This window comes from Nyctibius grandis, chromosome 6 (assembly GCF_013368605.1).
Source record: "Nyctibius grandis isolate bNycGra1 chromosome 6, bNycGra1.pri, whole genome shotgun sequence".
In the NCBI taxonomy this organism is placed as follows: Eukaryota; Metazoa; Chordata; class Aves; order Nyctibiiformes; family Nyctibiidae; genus Nyctibius; species Nyctibius grandis.
In genome coordinates, this window is record NC_090663.1 from 53,061,269 (window position 1) to 53,081,913 (window position 20,645).

Below are 20,645 nucleotides of genomic sequence, written 5' to 3' on the forward strand. Positions count from 1 at the left end.
TTTCTTTAGGTTTTTTTGAATTCATATACACTTTTAGCACCCACAGTGTTTTGTGACAAGCAGCGCCACAGCTTAACCTCATGTCACATGCTGAAAAGTCTCTGACTCTTTTGAACTTTGTGTCTGCCAGTCTTACATAATGCTTTCTACGTCCTGCAGTGTAAGAGACTGAGCTGTCATTCTCTATTGCTTTGCTGCTTCTTGAGAAAGTTAAAACGGCATTGTTCTGAGTTTAAATAGATCATGCTAATCAATTAGGCAGTCTTAAGGAAAAGGCCACTATTACTTTTGGAGTGCCAGAGGCATGTTAGCAAGGGGAGAAGGGGATAAGGTTGTTGGCTGACATGAGAAGGACAGGAACAATTTACTGTCTTTGGAGTTAAGGGTATTGCTGAGACTGGAGGTTACAGAAATTACCTGTTATGTTATCTGAATCCAGAGCCTTTAAACTGCACTGGAGATTATATAAAAAAAAAAAAATTTCTTAGCCTGTCTTTGTAAATATTTGGGATCAGGGACAGAGGTCAGAGATTAAGTGGTTATTATGAGAGAAGGGTAACTCCACTGATTGGTGGTTTTTCTGTCCTTTCAGTCGCCTGAGTAAACTGACCTGATACTTTGTGGCTCTTAAATTCCTCTGCCTAATTTACCTGATGGCTTATGGTGCATTGATTGAAGTGCATGGAGGAGCATGTGAAAGAGCTCTGTGTTTTGGGGATTCTTACAGGCTAGGGAGGGGCATTGATTTCCGTGGCTGTGAAATGTTTTGACAAGGTATTTCTTATGACTGTTGCTCTGGAAAGGTCCGGTTCAATCTGTTCTGCAAGGTGTTTGCTTCTGAAGCTAAATTTAGTTGAGTGGGGAAAGGTGATGATAGTGATTATTTCTTCCAAGCTATAACCATCCATTAGAAGCTGCAGTATTTGTTGATTTGTTATATAATTTGAGGTCCATGATGTAAGACAGCCAGGGTATATGACTGAGGGTGGAGGAGGTTCTTTGTGTCTTGTAGTACGTTTCCATGGTGACTTACTCAAAGATGAGATCTGTTTCACTGGAGCAGTGTCCCCAGCGGTTAAAGGCCTTCTCTCGGTTATTGAGGTAGGTATTTGGAGTGCTCCTACAGCAAATTCAGTTCTGTGCCCCCCTATCAGGGTTTTGCAATGTGTTTGGGATAGATGAAGGTTTGGTAGGTATAAGTGTGATTTTAAAAATCTGTTTGGCTCTGATGGTTGATGCTTCTGTTTCACCCATGGAAAAGAATTTGAGTATCTAAAAACTTGGCTGTTTTTCCCCAGCTTGGACTAACAAAGATATTACCTTTACCTATATGCTATACCTTACCCAAATCCTTGTACAATCAGAGTTAAAAGACTTGAAAAATAATCTTTGATGCATATCTTTTGGGAATAGTTGACCTTAATCTCAGAGTTGCTGGATCTTTGTGGATGAATAAAAAGAACTACAGCTTAAGGTCATATTTAAACTCAGAGGTAAACATTGCAGACCTACAGATGTATGAATGTATGGTTTGCTGTTATGTAGTGCAAGTTTCTGAGGAATCATATTCTGTATTTTGTAACCAAAAGCTCTGTCAATATCTTCGGTATAGAAGAAAAGGAAGCGTTTCAGTGTTTTTGGAGGAAGGGCAAGGGAAGAGTGTATAGGCAAACATGCCATTTCTCTGACTGAGCTGCGTGCATGGCACTTTCTGGAAAGACAGGTCTGGTGAAGGGTGTGGTTATGAGATTTTATTTTACAATTTCTGTTCACTATGCATTCTGTAAGGGCCACTGTTACAAGCTCGTGGACCTCATGTACTGTAGGGTGTAACTGGGTGTGTCAGCAGTACATTGGAACAAGATGTGATCACTCATAAAGACAGTTTTACTGTTGTGAGGCTTTAACATGGGAGGGTTGAAAATGAGTGTTTCTGCTGCTTGTTAAATCATTTATTTTATTTTATTTTATTTGTAAATATAAATGGCCAGTTTGAAGCCAGTTTATACAGATGACCTTGTAATATTCTTACACACATTTTTTGGCTGCTGGTTCACATTTACAGTGTAGAAGGGGTTTTGGTTTTTTTTTTTGCTTTTAAGTGCTGACTTAAGACTTCACTATATTGGATACATATGTATTAATACATCTGTTTTATAGACTGTCCCTTCACAACAAATGTCTTTGCTCTCAGCATACATCTATAATTAAAACAATGAGGAATTTCTTTGTTTCCTCACTCAGCTAAAGCTTAAACTTCAGCACATTTCATGCTGCGTATTTGGCTCGGATGGCCTGCGAAGAAGTTGAATCCTAATTCAACTAAAGGAGTGTGGAAATCCTACGGGATGGGACTTGTCAAAGAGCTCAGCATTGGCCCTTGTCATACGTCGAAATTCTCAAAGGTGCTCAGCTGATTTTTTGGCACTGAGGTCACACCAGTGTCTAACACTTCTTGTAATCTCACTTCTGTTGTAATCTCACTTCTGTTGTAATCTCACTTTTGTGGCTGGGGTTGAACTTTACATTTTGAGTGCTTCTCAAATGGCTGGCTTTTATATTACAGAGCTGGAATTGTGTGCTGTTAATCTCTAACTAGGCAGAATCCAGATACTATCTTAACTGCTGAGTGTAGAAGCTATTTGGTACTGTCCTTTGGAAGTGAGATTCAATTATCCATCTGCCGGAGGCCTTAAAATGCCTCAAAGAACTCCCCAGGAACTCTTTCCTCATACATGCGCTAGTTTGCTTCTCAAAGGATGCACAATAGTTGAAGCAAATGGGCCTATATTTTACAGATTATTTTTACACGGGGAAACACACAGATCTAGGCAAAATAAGAAACACCCTCAGTTTGATTACTGCTCTGAAGTCTTGGAAGTCTGTAGGCTTGCAAGCACCTGAGCATCTCCTCTGGATTCCTCACCTCTGCCTCATGCATCCTCTGGGTCCTGCTGAGTTCTTACCCTTGCAGTCAACACCCTTTTGTTCCTGCTCATTCCTTTCTGGAGCCATGCTCTGTTGTGTTTCTACTCCTAAGCTTCTCAGCCTCTATGTTTTAAAAAGGCCAGCTGAAATACACCCATCTTTTGACTACTTTGGGTGATTTCCCCCTGCCCCCCCTATTCTTTTTTCTTTGTTGATCTGGAGGTAACTGGTTTAGTAGGGATTGAAGTTACTCACTGTTGTAAAGAGAAGTGTTATCTGTTTAGTTAGTAATCATTATTATTGCTTCTAGTCATATGAGGACATTCACATACCACTTTCCCCCTTTACAAAACTTTGAAGATAACCTTAACACTATACTTATATGTTCTATGAAGTACACAGACTATTTGAAGAAAATCTAATATCTATACTTTATAATAGTTAAAGCCCTGTAAAGATATCGTGAATCCTATGGATCCAGATCAACAGGTTTTCTTTATGCCTTTGTCCTGCCCATCCTTCATGATTAAACCAGGTTTTATTCATCTGTGATGCCAATTACAAAGGTTCTGGAGCTCATTCAGCCACCAGATTGTGTTTGATGTAGAGATGTGTGAAGCAAGAAGAATGTCCTGTCAGTGGCTAGAGAGGGCTTTGATTTACTGACTGAAATGCTACTGCAAATAATTGAACCAAAGAACCATTCTTCAGAAACAAGCTTTGTATTGTATTGTTTAACTGTAGAAGTAGAGCACTGTCATCTTTCCCCATTTGCAAATGCAGAAGTTACATAGACTTTAACGGTAAAGAATTTCCATCAGAAGAAGCTGCAGTTTACAGCTAAGTTGTTTTATCTGAAAGAGCTAGTTCTTCCCTTCAGTTTTTTAACCCCCACTTTTGTGTCTGAATATATTGCTGTCTGGGCTGAAATATCCTGTCACTATCACTATGACAATTCAGTGATACTTGCATTTACATTTACAGTGCTACATTGCTACTATGCTATTATTAAAATTATAGCATAGTAGCAATGCTTTGTGCTTTCTACTGCTAGAAATATTTACTACCAAGGTTAAATTGTCATTAAAGCATAAATACTATTTATTAATTTTAATCAAAACACACTAGCAGGCTTATCAAACAGTGAGTAAAAATATGTTGATAGGTGGCATAGAGGAGGATCTTAGCTGTTACAGGAGGGCAAAACTCTTCAATAAGCAGAGCCCTCTGTCCTTGTAACATACATTTTATTGGGAGCTGAAATCAGTCAATATACAGTGAAGACTGAGAATAACCTGAATCATGCTCTGAGGATTTGCCTTTCTGGAATGGGTGTGTTCTTACAGTCATCTTCAAGGGCAAGGTGCAGTGCAGCTCAGGTTGTTGTCTGAAAGAAAATGCTAGGGGAAATCTAGCTATCATATCTGTAGCTCTGAATCAAGGAAGAGTTAATTCAGGGTGCACGAGAGCTGAGTGACTCAGATTCACAAAAAGTTTGGAAGGTGTTTCAGCTTCAAGATCTAAGCTGGACATTAGTAAATGTGGAAGCTGTTGCAACCTCACGACTTATAGTTTGCTGTGAGAATCGGAGTGTGAAATGTTATCATCTGCTGCCATGATCTGCTTTGGCTTCCTGCCTCTCTTCTGCCTTAAAATTGAAGGTTTGATTGCTAAAATATCATCCCCAAGTATGACAGTGACAAGCACATGAATATGTAATAAGTGGTTGAAGAAACAGCTAAGGAGCAATTCCTAAAAGGCTTTCCCTGTGCTGATCAACGTGAGTTGTTTTAATTAGCCACGCAGCTGGATTTTAGCTGCTCCTTAGCTACATCCTCATTTGTCCAGACAGTGGGAAGTCACAGTTGCAGCATTCATTAAGTGACACAGTAGACATCCTCGGCATAGTGATGAGGACTGCATTGTCACCGGACTTAATTACTGGTTCAGGATTACTTGCTTTTGAGGCTGGACCCAAGAGAGAAGTAAAGTTGTACCAGGGGGAGTCTGATTTCCTAGATGAACAAATCTGTACTATTGAGCATGTGTTTTCTTAGATGACTGGATCTTTATTAACCTTCTGTACCCACAGGGCCATAACAATACCCCATGATTTAGCAGAGAAGGTGAGAGTGCATCTTCATTTTACAGAGAGACCACTGTAGTGCCAGACTGCTGCCAGCTCCTTTTTGCCTGGTGCTTGTCTGATCTCCTAGTGAGCCAATCTGGATGACCAGCATTAACAGGAAAAAAAAATGAAAAAAAAGAGTGTATCGATTGAAACTGAAGGGTGAGAAGAACAGCTGACCCGAGGCATAGCCAGCATTTGGTGATTTGCTGTCAGATTAGCTGCAGAGTCACGGACTTAAGGGTTTTTTTTGTGAGTAGGGTCTGAGCTGCTTACCCAAAGGAGGGCCGCTGGCCTCCCTGTCTGTCCACTCCCACCACTACTCCAGCATCACCTGGTGCTCATGTGGCTCTGCAGCCAGCTGGAGCAGTCAGCCTGCCTGGCTGAAAACTAATTGGGATGTTTGGGATGGGGTTGTTTGTTGTTAGCAAAATCATGTGGCTGATCCATCAGACTTGTGACCACGTCAGTACCAACACAAGAGAGCTGCTGGAAATGGTGAGTGTGGGGAAGGTGGGACTACTGGCTGTGCAGTCTTCTCTTGTCTTACACTAATGGGGAAACTGCACCTGGCAGTTGTGTGTCACGTAACCTAATTTATCCATATCAGTTGGAGGACTGGGAGTCTTCTGCAGTTGAGGCATTGAAGAGACTGATCACTGTGGATTAATACATTTTCAGTGTAGATTCGCTTAATCCACAGGATTAATACAGTTCTGTCTACTGCATCCACACCATGAAGATGGGGTAGCTGACTCTTCTGTCCTAACTTCGGGAGCTTTTTCATCAAACTAATAGCTCTGTCTTTGGCTTGCTATCAGGGTGGTGGTAAATCCGATATTTTCCACCACCCTTAATTTAACTATAAAATTACTAACATCTTTCTGTGACTCAGTCTGCAATTAAATAATATAGGTGGCATTTTAAACATTTTGCCTTTGGAATAATGTCTTCTAAATAATATTAGTGGTTTTCTAATAAGTTGTAAAAATGTTACATTGTAGTACATAGGCTGTTATAAAGATGTCATGATTTCTAAAGTAACTGAGAGGAATATATGATGCCTTGTATTAAACTAGTGTTTTGCCTCAGTAATTTCAACATCAGCTATTTAAAAATTCTTGGCTCACATTCCAAGAAGTCACAAGACATTAAAAATAGCTACATTTAAACTTTTTTTACTCTGTGTGTGTGCATGTAAGACAGGGTCAATAACCATCACAATTAAAAATATGTTAAAAAGCTTTTACACAGATGTGTGAACCTAAGGGCTGATACCTTAAGAAAAGCTTTGTATAACATGATGTGAAGGATAAATTTTGAGACTTTGTGGCACATGGTTCAGTATATTCGTTTTTTAAAACAATTGATCACTCTTTTTCATTCTTCTTTTTTCCTCACCAGACTTTTGTGTATGTCTAAAGTGATGTATGAAAGAAGTGCAGTCAGTTTTCCTGTAGAATATTCATTGTTATGTCAGTTTAGATAAAGAAACCAAAGGTCCTAGTTCTGACAAAGGGAGTGGGCGTTGTGGAGGATTGCTCGATTCTTGCCGAGAATCCCATGCAAGCCACAGAACAGGAGACTAATGGAGGTGGATGAAGGCAAGATGAGGAGACAGGCTTAGGTTGTCTCCTGTATCCCAAGCAGTACCACAACCTGTAGGGCAGAAGACTGTAGATAGCCTAGGGAGACCCCCCTATGTGGCTATGGGTATGTACACAGGGAGGAGGGAGCAGTCACAAGGCAGTGCTGCCTGTGCTCTCCAGAGGCAGGTACAGCCCAGCACTCCTCTGCCTGTTTGCGCTCAGGGGCAGAGCTGGCTCACCATCAGCCGGCTGGTGGGAACATGTCCATGAGGTGCCCTGGGCTGGGCTGGAGCCACTGCTGCTCCTGAAACAGCTAAAAGACGTGTGGGTGAAAAGGTAGCCCAGAACATCCTGGCCTCTTTGCCTGGGGAACGTGTGACTTAAATGCTGCCCTACTTTAGGCACACACAAATCCCTGCCTGCTCGCGTGGAGGTGCCTGTGTGATTAGAGCTTTATTCCACTTGAACAGCACCTCCCCTCCTCTGCTGTGTGGGGCCTGTTCAGATGAGTGACAATTGCACAGTCGCTGTGTTGGGGCAGGAGTCACCCCGTAGGAGCGGGCCTTTGAGTAATACTGTAGCTACACTGGAGTTGTGTTTGAAGAGACACTGTTCAGTGCAAGTAAAAGTGTCAGAGCAGAGCCCCTACTGAGGGAGAGATCATGGTTTATACACAGTAAGTGCACTTATCCGCTAAACAGTTTACAGCTCTTTGCCCATTCTAGTTTGTGGCAATTTTATTTCCCCAATACACAGACCTAAAATAAGCTTTTGAAGTGTTTTCCTCAAGTGTTTATATTTAGAAAACCTGTCCTTGAGACCCAGAATAAAGCCTGCCAGGAAGAGTGAGTAGGTGTTTAATATCTTCAAATACACCACTCCAGGTTCTTTATCTTTCAGAAATGGTGACCAATGGGACCCTTTTTATATTACTGACGACTTAAAGTACCCAACTGCTTTTAGCATAGCACATACAGAAACTTACAGATCCCCTCTGAACCTATGTGAGTGGGTTTGGTGGGTTTGTTTGGGTGCCCAGGGGGCCCGACAGAGGTGGGTTAGTTCCCCCTTTTGAGGGGCTGGCAGGTGAAGCTCAATGAAGCTGCTGCCTTAGCTGGAATAAAACAAAGTTTGTGCTTTAAATTAACAGTGAGCAAGGTCTAGGATAAATCTGCAGATATCAGAGGAATTGCTCCGGATGATCACTCCTGCATGGTAAATCATGTGGGGGATGGATGAATAGTTTGCATCTTCACTTATTCCATATTAGGTATGGCTGGGGTGGTGGTGTTTATCCACACAAAGGTGGAGGTCTTTAATCCTCTGAAAGATCCTCCTTCCTGCTGTCTGCTCTGTTTTCTTCCAGTAATATGAGTTTGGACTTTGCTTATATACATTGCAGGGCAACACAGGAGCTGCTGTCCCCGACTCCCAAGGGCTGGTTATTGTCATGCTGTCCCCTCAGGTGTTCTGATGTAACTCTCCACGGAGTCGCACTGGGACCAAGATCAGAGGTCCCATGCGGATTAAACGTCTTCCCTCTCTGTTTTTCCTTGACATGTGCATTTGTGGGGATTTTGTGTGTGCTCTGGTTCATTGCTGTGCCTTACGGACGGGAGGAGGAGGTGGGAAAGAGGCAGGGACTCCATACGGTAGAGTAATTGCTGCAGCTCCTACCTCATCAAATAGGAGAATTAAATTCCATTTGGTTATGTTAATTATTTGGATGGCTTGAGAGAAAATGTATCATTAACTGTGAAGCAGAGGAGGATATTCATAACCTTATCACTTCTCTCTTTGCAAGACAGGCCGAGAGACCAGAAATTTTTGCCTGTGGAACAGGGAGGGGTTAGCTCAGCATAAGCTATGGGCAAAATCACAATCTGCCCCAAAACCAACATTTTATTTAAATTACTGGGGTTTAGTGTGTAACAAAGTTATGAAATTTGCAGTTCCTTTACAAGGCTTCATGACAAAAAACGCCCAACCAAACAAAGCAATTCTACATCCACTCCCATTTCCATGTTTTTAAAGGGCTTAAATAATTGTAAGCTAAATGTGAATCAAACTCTCCTCGGGGTAGGAAATGTAGTGCTTTGCCAAAAGGTTGTTGATGGGTGACCTGTTAATGGAAAGTGAAAAAGAAAACTATCTGCTAACAGCTTGTTTTGCCTGTGAGCTCATAAATTTTCTAACAACAGAACCGTGTTATCCTGGGTTCTAAATTACAGATAGTTGCGTACTTGAACTGCCTTGCTCTTGATGTACCCGTACCCCAGCTTCACTGGGTTGGTTGTGTGAAAGGTTTTGCTTCTTTGTTCTTTGCATTTTGATTTCAAACTCATTTTCTATACCCTTTTGGTCCTCATGTTGCATGGAAAACTTGAACTTTTGCCTACATGATGACTCCTATGATTTCTAGCCAAAAATACCTGCTCGTATCTGAAAGTGCTCATCAGATTCTGAGGCAAATTGCAATGGGTCAAAGTGCTGTTGCCAGAGGAAGAACGAACTTCACTTGTTCCTTTTGGTTCTTACTGATTCTTGAATGTGCATACTTTATAGATTTCCTAATTACCTGCTATAAAACTTAAGCAAATCTTGACTTTTGAGTATAGAAAGCTTTTGCTACTCCAAAAGATTTCAGATTCATGTTACCAGACTTCAGTCTCCTTCCTGTCTGATACTAAATATGATTAAAATAAAACCCTAAAGATAGCAGTTATTCACAGCAATGAAAGCAGAAGAATAAAGCTTTGAAATTGAACATCCAAAAGAAAGAGACTTGAGTTACAAGGAAGAAAAAAAGGAGTCTGGGGTACACCTGTGAGAAACATACAACTAAAGAGTTTCTTAAAGATAAGGCTGTATTATGATGGGGCGTTTTGAAGGAAAATCAGAATCCTTTTCTGCTGAGAGCACACAGTGAAATATGACTGATAGAAATGTTTTCTAACACAGCTTTGCTAGCTGTGTGGATAGGGGCCAAGCCATATTTGAACTGTGTCTGAAACCAGACAAATAGGCATTGTTTATCCTAGACTAGCCAAACTATTTCAGAAAACAGTTCACTCAGAGCAACATTAATTTCTAATCTTAATTAGTTTTCAGAATGACTATAGAAGGAGGACATTTTTCATCCAAGTCCTTTTTGACTGTCTCTTTCTTCTCTTCTCCAAATACCCCTATTCTTCATCCCAGTGGAGTAACTGCAGCCACCAGCAGTTGCAGTGGAAGTGCATGTGGAGCTAAACTGAGCCCTGACAGAGCTGGTGTGCTGCACGCCTGCTGCGGGCTGAGTGAGAGCAGTGTTAAAATTCTGACACCCTCCCTGTACTAACATTCCTGCTGTTACACTGCTGATGAAGGCTGTGGTGGAAAGTTTCTGGAAAAAGACTTGATTAGTATACTTTTCTGTTGTAATTAAGATATTGTATTAATTTAAACCAGATACAATCTATTTATTTTCCACCTTTAAAAAGACTATTCAGCACTTCCAGAGGCTTCTCACCAACAAATATTCTTTACTTGTTGTGTTTTTAAAAATAAGAAAAAAGAGCAAAAAAGTCCTTTTCTGAAGTAGTTGTGTGTTGGGTTTTTTTTAATCTCCCCTGTAGCTTTGTACAAATGGCAGGTTATTATGTTCTTCAAGTTAGCAACACTTTCTGAAAATTATAATCCCAAGATAGTTTTGATTTTTGCCTGCAAAAATATTAAGGGCTGCTATATCTGTTAAATAAGACCTTTGAAAAAGAAGCATCAGAAACCTTAGTCTTACCAAGAAAACAGATGAGTTGGCAAAAGGAAACATTTTTCTGTCCTTGTGTATCAACAAATTTTTGGTCATGTTGTCTTCCTGTCTAACCCCACCCACCAAGTTATTACTGAAAAATGCAATCTCAGCTGAAAGGGAAAGTAAGTTGATAAGTAATTGTTAAAAATATTTAGCAAAGGGGTTGTAGATTTTTACTCGGCTGTGTAAATTTTATTTATTTACCAGAATGTTAAGTCATGAAATGTTTATAACCTGAGAATATGCACACCCACATGGGCTCTCCTCCAAGTTTTCCTGTCAAATGAGACAGAATGTGAACTTCAGCACAGAATCAAGAGAAAAAATGGGTGTAAAAATTGGCTTTCTGTCTTTGCAGAGTCTTGCAGCTAAGCTGTAACCTGGTTTTCATTAGAAGGGGTTGGGTATGGTTGTATACTGCAGGAGTTTTGGACAAGTTTCTGTAAGATAACAAGCTGGGGAAAACTGTACTTGGGAAACCCTTTACAATATATGGGGAATTTCTGTATGATGTTACTTAGTTGTTTTCTCTTTTATTACAATATGTGGTTAATGTCTCATTTTTTTTTTCTTCATTAAGCCAAGGACCCTTGTCGTCCATAAGAGCAGCAATCAAGAGATGTAAGTCTACTCTTCCTATTTTTTGAGAATTACAATATTGTAAGATTGCTACATGTTTGTTTTTAGTAACTGGTTAACTTTATATGTGAAAACAAAGTAGCTAGCAGGCTTTTGGGGGGCTGTAATTTGTTTCTCACTCTTTTTCTTTTTGGCTTCATGTTAGACCATCTCTTTGCTTTGCTGACAGGCTGTTCCTTCTTGCCAGTTACTAACATTTTCTTATTTATGCACTAATGCATTTGTCCACAGATGTGATCCTTCTCTGAAGAAGTTGGGTTACATATGCCCAACTTTTAGTTCACTTGACAAAACAGAAGATTGTTCAATTTTAGTAGAAATCTGCAGCAACTGCTCATTGGCTATACAGGGGACAGGATTAGACTCGTACTGGGCTCATTTTGGAAAGCAAAAAATTGTTTATACATCTTGAATAGAAGTCCAAACTCTTCTTCCCTGATTTGATTGTTTAACTCCTCTTTTGCTTTCCCTGCTCATGATATTTCCAGGCAGAGAATTTCTTTGGCTGCATATTCCAAAGTATTTTATGTTGTTTCTTTCTTCCGCTTTTCATTTTTGTTTCCCCTCTGTCTGTGATTTCAGTTTCACGTTAATGAAACAACCCTCAGGACTCTGCCATGGGGAAAAATAAATTAGTGTACATACTACTGATTTGTTTCTTCTGGACCTAATAGTCAGGGGCTCACTAGTATGGATTAGGTTGGAGATAGTCAAAGGGGATCATGAAAGTTTTATTCAGAGCAAGTATACATGATGCTGTAGTTAAAATGTAGCACTTTATCTGTGCTGTTGCTGCCATAGATAGGAAACTGGAAAACAGAGAACACCATGTCACAGAGGGCGTTTTGTGGTGGAGTCAGAAATTGATTCAGACTGCCTAAGCCTCAGTCTCTTGCTTAACTGAGAAACCGTCTAAAAGGTCATTAAGCAATTGATATCTGTGTTGTTCAATATATAGTAGCAAGCGATACTTTGTTTTGAGGCACAATCAAGTAAAAACAAAAATCTAGTCAAGAAGCCCTGGCTCATGTGTTATAACATTATATTCAATAATATTAATATGTAAATAACTTTGATGAAATATAAGTACCCTGTGAATTATTCAGATGATATGCTAGAAAAAATCTCCATGCACATATCAAAGCATTATATGAAACCATAATTCTTTATATGCCAGTAACCATACCTGTGGATGGACCTAAATTAAAAACGGACCTGAAATATTCCTAACTCCTCTTGCCATTAGTCTGGAAAAAGTATGGTATTCTCTGCAAAATGTATTTCCCTAACAGAGTTAGAAATCTATCTTTATTTCTTAATCACAGTTTCTGTGGGCTGTTTATCTCTAATTTTCAAGAAGCAAGAGGGTTTATTTTCCTTTCACCCACTCTGACTACAACTCTGGATAGAAAGACGGTGTCATTTTGTTTCAATTCTTTGACAGCTCAATAGAATTCAGAAAAGTGAGCTCAATGTGCTTGAAGAAAGCAAGCGTGTGAACATGAGATGTGCTCGGGAGTAATTTTTTAATCTCAACTCTTCAAAAGTTACCCCTGGATTTTTAATGATGGTCTCAGGCCAGGACACACCACTAAAGCCAGCTCCTGCTGAAATCAGTGCAACTATTTCCATTGATGCCAGAGACAGCAACATGTACAAGAATGCCAAAGAAAGTAAAAAGAGCCAAGCTAAGTGCTGCAGTAGTGAGTCAAAGGGGAACGATGTTTTCACTCACTTCTCCATTCTTCCAGAATGAGGTGGTGTTGAGGAGCAGGGCTACAGAAGCAAGTCTGCTGCCCTAACATGTTGGAAGAACCTGCAAGCTTGTTCCATTCTCATTCTGTCCTAAGCAAATACGTGGCAGAATGAAGGATGTGTAACAGCTTGTATGCACTCTGAGGCTCTGGCTTCCCATTTGGCACTTTTGCAGCCATTTTTGGCTGTGGGTTTTGTTTGTTTTTCAGTTTTGTTTTGTTTTGCTTGGGGCCTTCCTAGGTTCTTTTGGCTCCCACTTTTTCCCAACCAGATCAATTCAGTGACCTCATTCTCTCCCCATCTGCACAAACATTTGGGCTGGCATGATGTGGGGAGCCGTGCAGAGGCATGAACATACAGCCCAAGGAAAGGTGTGGGGAGGAGTGAAGTGCCTTCATAAATCATTATTGTAAAATTTGAGTGAAACTGCAGGCTTGCTCTAAGGGTGTAGTTATGCAGATTTTATTCAGCAGCAATGCCAGCCTCTGATAGTGCCCAGCAGTTTGGTCAGCTGTGAAGAGGGTATTTGACCTCACTGGGCGGTGGGAAGAGGAATCCCTGTCACCCCCCTAGGTTATTTTTGATCAGTACCCTCACTGAAGTTGCACCAAGAACTGGAGCCGGGAAGCAGAGGCAGGAAACAGAGACTGCTTTTGGGTGTGGCACATTCCTTCCCCTGTGCTGCTGGTGGTCTGAGCCCAAGGTGAGCAGGTTCAGGAAGATAAAATGGACAAAAACTGTACAGAAAATACTTATTTTTTTTATTTAACACTCTGAACTCACTTACCGGGGGATCATATGAGTGCTAATGTTTGTTCGAGAGGGGACAAAAGTCCGTGTTTGGAAGGGGAATTGGGCATCACCGTCTCTTTTAGCTACATTTAAGCATTAAATCAGCCCAGCTCTAATGTCAGACAACCTAACATTTCCCTGAGGTGCCTGGAAACAGAAATAGAAGAAAAGGAGCAAGACCTCCCCCTTGTGCCAAGAAATAGTTCAGGAGGAAAGCTTCAACTCTCTTACTTCAGAGATGCATGAAAATTTCCGATTAGATTGAACCTCCACTTCTACAGAAATAGTCTAATCAGATCTTGGGTGAAATCAGGTGGTTTTTTTCTGGCTTTGGCTTGAGAATTACCTGATCATTTTAGTGTTGCGTGAAGAAGGGCCTCTGCAGCCATGTAACACCTTCGATGCTGCAAAGGCTGCAAGCATGGCCTCTTGCATAGGACCATTCTGTCAGCTCTTCTGATGTATTACTTTGTAGGTAAGAGAGGGAGTGTTTGCCCACTCCTGAGGCTCTCCTTGAGATATTATAATGAATAACCTTTATTCCTAGGCAGCTATAGAGTGAGAAGAATAACTTCTCAGTCTAATAGTCTACATATTTCATAGGATCGTTGGTAGAAAATCTAGCCCGGTGCTGGAAAAGCGTTGAAAGAAACTGTGTTTTTAAATATTAGCACACATATTTGTTGTAGAAAGTAATATTACTACTTTAAAACCTATTAATAGTAGTTAATAAGAATGAACTGAAATAGTTAGTTGGCAGGATCATGTTTACTCACAGCTGCTGGAAGGGACAATAGGTAAAAATAATCAGAGAAATTTGGAGCTTGATTTCCCACAAGGCTTGGGCTATTTGAGGCTATGGTCCCAATCTTCATGCAAAAAGAAACTTGCTTTTAAAACAGCCTACAATGATGAAACGGTTCAGTATTTCATACAGATTTGCTAATGGAAACATACAAATATTATTATGAGTGTCTATATTGTGGAAGCGTGCAGGGCTCATAGCAGGATATTATCTCTGAGCAGATCCCTGAATTAACTTCATAGTTGCCTCTATATTGCCTTAAAAGATTGCCTGAAAGACTGTAAATTCTAGCCCAGCTCTCTTCCAAGGACTTAAAAGTGCATGTCAGACTTCTGTTGCCACCAGCTTGTCTGTAGCATCACAATTTATGGATTTGTGATATAATGGTGGTTGTACTTATACAGGCATCTTGATCTCATAGCTTAAAATGCCCCCTACCCCATAATCTGTATGTGTTTCAAATACAAATGACATATTAAGTGCACTTGAAAAGCAGGATCCAGGGAAGAAACAGTAAAGGAAAAACATTCTAAACATAAGTACACAGCACAGAGTATCCTTTACCACTGCACATTCAAAAAAAAATGGATAAAGCCCAGTAAATAGTGCTTGTAAGAAATATGTACAAAAAATTAATCTGTAAATCACTAATCTGTCCCCTATTTACAGTATTGCTATTAATCCTTTACTTGCTTAAATTCTACTATACTAGGTTAAACACATTTAGATGCCTCACTGACACTAATGGAAATAAATACTGACAATGGTATGGGTTGATTTGACTTTTTTTTTCTTTCCTATGAGACCAATGAAGTTATAAGATGAAAAGGTATGGATTTTAAGCACTGAATTTTTCCCTGCCACCCCTTCTTTAACTGCTTTGCTTACCTTTTACTTAAATAACACTAAGCATATGCTCCTGGAAATGTCAACAGTTCTCACCCTGAGCATTTCTTAGTGTGGAGGTTGAAGAGCCAACTGTCTTCAGCTGTCAGTATGTAAACCAGCACTGAAATAAGTTTCCATTGACTCCCCTGATGGAAGAATGTTTTTTTTTAAATCTTAAAGTTGCCATAATTCAAAATCTGGGGGAAAAATTAATAGCATGCTTTTTCAAGGCAATCCACAAAGGGAATGAAGAGTAGACTTACAGGATCAAAAGACCAAAAGGCCAGAAAAATGTCTGTGGGTTTTTTTCTTTTGTTTTTAAATCAGGTGTATGCTATATTTTAAAAATTCATGTCTTCTCTCATACACTTTTTAATTTAAATTCATTTCTTTGAAATGGTAAAGGAATAAAAGCTGTGCAAGTCTGGAGGCAAGGATTATTTAGAAAGTTTATATTTTCTTTTCCCTAGCATTTGTGGAACTCCAAGGAATACGTGAAAGCAGAAGATGCAGTAGTTTTCACCTCTGCTCCTACTGTGGATTTAAGAGCTTCCAAAACAAAAGATATACTAAAAGTGTGGTTGTAACAAAAATGTGATAGCAAAAAGAGGGGAGTGGTTGATGGAAGGAGGGAAGAACTTTGTCAAGGTCCTTAAAAAATAAATGTTTATATTAAATGTTTTTGTACATGGAAGTAGCTTGATTCCATAAATGCCTGGGAGATTTTTTTTTTCCAAACAGAATGAGCACATTCTGAAAACATATATGATGGCTTAGATATTAGCCCTTTTGAAAAGACATATTTGTATCTACTAGTAAAGTTATTTTTATATGAATATTTTAAATTTGTTGTTTTCAAATGAGTTTACTTGTTTACTTGAAATTTAGGGTTGATGGATTACATAGATGCCTCACTGGATTTTTTTTGCCTATGTTAAGAAAGGAAAAAGTCTTTCAGACTTTTTTTTAGTTTTTTCTTATTTGTTTTAATAACTTTATTAAATAGAAGTACATTTAGAGTCTCACAGGAGAAAACAGCGTGTAGAATTTATATAGAAATGAACAAAGAATGAAAGAAATTGACAGGTTTATCAATTCAGTTTTACGTCCCTCATTAATTAGCTTTTATTTCTAATACCCTTATCATTGTAATTTGGCTATACCCCAAGCAGTTGTATTGAATACGTTTAACAAATGAACACTTCCTTCCATCCCCTTTGCAAAAGTAATCTTGGTATTGGTTGGTTTGGGTCAGTTTGTTTTTTTCTTTAACGTGTGTTTTGGATGAATGCTGTGTTAAGATCTCTGAAGAAGAAAGTGAAGGTGAGGTGTAGGGGATTTTAATTTATTTATTTTAGCCAAACAGTATTTACAGAACTGGTTTAGGAGATATGCAATCATACCCAAAACTTTGAGGTGTTCCTCTTATTGGGATCAACCTGCCTGCCCATACCTCTTTGGTAGATGAGAGTATAAGTTATGGGAACCCACCTTCTTTGCATCTGTACCAGCTTCTTAGTGTAACCCATTATTCTTGGAAGGAAAAAAGCGCAGACTGAAATAAACCATGATTTTAAACTAAATAAAGCATTCAAAGAGATTTGACCTCCCTCTCCTCATTCCTACAGTGACTTTTTGTTGAGCAATACAGTGGACTTTTCCATATTCAGTTGTATTTTTCATGTTTAATTTATTGCAAGGGAAACTTCTAAACAGCCATTGTTGAAATCAGCATGAGACTAGAAATAAAATCTGCTTTTATTTTAGTCTTTTAAGACACTATATTGTGAATAGATATTACAGTTGTCCTCTTACAATACTGGCACATGCTCTATCCTTGCGTGACTAACTCATTTGATCATGGCTTCTGGCACTCTGAAGCCTTGGTTTGTTCTCCTTCACCTCCTCTTCCTCTTCTGTAACCCCTTCTTTTTTTCCTTTAGCACTCATGAAATAGTGCACATCAAAAATGCCCTGTGGAAGAGGTATGTCTGACACAACACTATGCGACTCTTGAATCAAGTATGCTTTGCTGATTTCAGCTAATGATTCTGTGATGGCACAGGAACAGCATAATTGTCAGCTTTTGCACAATAAGACTTTACCACTTCCTAAATTTCTCTTGCTATGCAAAAATTTCTCCCTCAGATAATTTCCTGTTCTCTCGAAAGAAATCAAAATGAAAATGTAATGTGGCATTGAAAAAAATATTTGAATATAAATATGGCAAAAATAGAAAAATTAAGAGGTCAGGATTCACTTGTTTTATGTAACTTAAAGCACGTGGTTTGGAAAAAGAAATGTTGCTGACTTTTAATCCAGAAGAGATTAAACTTTAGGAAATTTCTAGCTGGGAACATTAATTTTTTTCTTTTTACATAAAGAAGGGTGAAATAGCTGCTTAGATTTTGTGCTTTAGTACTTTTCCCTTCTCTAAAACAAAGAAGCAGAGACATTAAAAAAAGATTAAAGAACACATCTCAGAAATGAGCCATCAAAAGCAAAGCCAGACGTGTTTAACACTTCTTTTTCTTTTATTCATGGATTGTTTTAACTAAAGAAAAAAAAAAAGTAGTTTCAACTCTAGGGTCACCACAATGCAGAATGTAGGAACGTGTGGTGAGAAAGAGGAAAGGGGACAGGACCATCTCTCTTGGTGGTAACTTGGATGTAGAGAGACTTAAACCGATTATGAAACTGCACCCTAAACCTTTTAAAAACTTCTCCTCATATTTAATAAAAACATTTTTTTTTTAAACTTGGCCCCTCTTAAAATCTGGAATTTATGATCAGATGCTGTATGTTTTCCATTTCGTTGATAGTGGATTGGTAAGGGCTCTGCTATTATCCTCATCTTATTACTGTGACAGTATATTTTAACCTCTTCAAAACTTTTGTTTCTTTTCTTTCAATAGCTTCTCGGACTTCTAGCCATAGCGAACAGCAGAGGGATAGAAGGTATGGTGCTATTATTAATATTGCAATTAGGTGTTACTGTAAAACTTGTTAGATTACTTGTTAGTATTACTTTTTACGGCTTTCTCCTCTAGTTTATGGTTTTTTTCCTTCTCTCTGTCCTTAGTGTGTTTAAAAATAAATTAGACTTGGGATAAAATAAAAATACTGTGATTCCTAAGCCCAGGGTAGGTTAAGAGTTTGAGAAGTTTTCTCATCAAGTTTTATATATGTCCTCAAAAAAAGAATGCAACCAACCCTCAAACCTCTGCAGAACTGTTTTACTTTCCTGACATCTATTTACAGGATCACTTCACAATGAAAATAAACACTCTTTCAGGCCTCCTTCCAGTTTCTCAAAGGGCATTGAGAAAGGAGGTCACCAACCTGGATAGCTGGTGAACTGAGTCTGCCATTATTTCAGATGTGAAGGAACTGTAGCCTTCTTTTTTTAAGTCTTTTTACAATAGTTTTAGAAGTTATGCATCTGCAGGTTTTTTCTGTCAGCAGAGGCTTCTGTAGCAGATGCTTCATCTACTCACAAAATTCACTTCTCAAAGTGTATTTTGTGTGAGACTCTAGATTGATCAGTGATACTCTGCGGGGCATGGTCTGGGAACGTAGGCCATTGCTGCAGCTTGTGCCCTAAAGCAGTTGTTACAGGGATAAAACAGGGGCAGTACCTATGTGTCCTTAACTGTCACCGAAGTCCTGATTGTACTACATGCTGTAAGCAAATAGGCCCTGTCCCAAAGGCCTTGTGAGGCTTGCTCTGCCCCACTTCAGCACAGTGGGAGGTTTACGTAGAGGTCTGAGGAATGACAGGCTTTTAGGTAGCCAGCCAGAAGCAGTTTTAACTATCCTACTGTTTTCACATTGCGGCAGGCTAAGGGCAAACACATGATTAGTTCTCATTATCCCATGAAGACTAAGACTTCTTCCATCTAATTGAGTTACACTTGTGTTTAAGTACTTTAAGCATGTAAATTATTTCACAGAAGCCAATAAACCTACTTTTTGGCTTAGGCATTTAATTAGGTGCTTTGAATGGAACCCTAAGTGCTTGTTAGAAAGGTCAGGTAAGTTACTCTGAAATCGTGGAAAGACATCTTTGGTTAAATCAAAAAGACCTGAGCTATTTTGATTTCCCATGCCAAGAAAACCTTGGTCTTTTATACTTAAATGAACTATTTTTAAATGCTTTAGGTAATTATTCCCCTTTGTTTTCATTTCCAGGCGTCCTGAAATTACAATAGTTGCCGCTGAACCCCTCCGGCCATCCTCCTGGTTTCCAGGTGTAAGCCCTGTCACACCTCAGGGATTAGGATTCCCTTCTGCTTCATCTCATGCTCAGTGGAGGAGAAATGAGCATATTCCAGCTGAGGTGAGTGTGAGTTTACATGAGGTATATTTGATTTACAAAGGTAAAAAGCACGTTAAGTTAGAGAGGAACAGCGTTTTTGCTTGCTTAGACTTTCATCACATAGAATAAAAGACTATGACACTGTTCTTTTCCTCTGCATATGTTAATTTAGTATTTTTAAATTTATGTGTTTCTTTTTTTTTTAAAGGATCACATCTGGATGTACATTAATATTTATCTCTCTGTTTTGTAGCTTCCACCATCATATGAGCAGGTGATAAAAGAAATCAATCAAGTGCAAGTCAATACAACAAATAACAATAATGCTGCTGCTCCTAGACATACCACTACTTCTGCAACACAAACAGACTTTCCGGAGGAACTAATCAGGCATTTGCCAGGAAGTAATGTAAAAACTAGTGTGCCTACACACTGGGAATCTGCAGGCTGTCCAGGTGAGGCTGTTTTGGATTTCTCATTGGTGAAAACCTTACTCTGTCTCCTGAATATGTTCTTTATTATTGGTCTGTGCAGCATTTAACATGAATAACAGATAAATTTCTGTGAACGATTATTGCTGTATTCCTGTAAAAATCCTCTCTTCTGAAGAACTACCATTGCATTCATGGTCAGACTACAATTAAATCTTGAAAGTTTTGCTTGATTCAGCCATAATGGCAATTGCTTTGGGGCCAGAGGAGCTCAGGTGTCCAATCAGGATAGCAACAGTGTTACCCATTCAGACTGAAAAGGGTGCAAACAAAGCTGGGGAAGTTACTGTGCTATTCTTTGGTCTACACGTTGCTTGCTTACCCCTCACGCTGAAAACTAACAAGTAGTTTTGAACTCACAACATGTAGATACCATGCATTTCAGCAATCTTCAGCTTCTTCCTAGAGTTAGTATCTTTTTTTCACTTATCTTTGTAGAAGGAGAACTGCAGTTTCACAAGCCGCAGTAAGTTCTAAATGAAAACCATCATGTTTATGATCCTGATGGCTGACAAAAAA

The 20,645-nt window shown here is 39.2% G+C and overlaps 1 protein-coding gene across 3 annotated transcripts in view; it reads left to right on the plus strand.

Moving 5' to 3' along the window:
* SH3D19 (SH3 domain containing 19) overlaps positions 1 to 20,645 on the plus strand; it is a 71,222-nt gene that overhangs the window by 11,822 nt on the left and 38,755 nt on the right. For 2 of the 3 annotated variants that reach the window (XM_068403305.1, XM_068403307.1), the window contains exons 2-6: positions 11,019 to 11,059; positions 17,261 to 17,302; positions 18,233 to 18,275; positions 19,509 to 19,656; positions 19,889 to 20,090. In XM_068403305.1, the coding sequence (XP_068259406.1) occupies positions 17,287 to 17,302; positions 18,233 to 18,275; positions 19,509 to 19,656; positions 19,889 to 20,090 (409 nt within the window). In that variant the 5' untranslated portion in view covers positions 11,019 to 11,059; positions 17,261 to 17,286. Of the gene's footprint in view, positions 1 to 11,018; positions 11,060 to 15,233; positions 15,259 to 17,260; positions 17,303 to 18,232; positions 18,276 to 19,508; positions 19,657 to 19,888; positions 20,091 to 20,645 lie in introns of all 3 variants that reach the window. The other variant, XM_068403306.1, reaches the window with a different exon arrangement.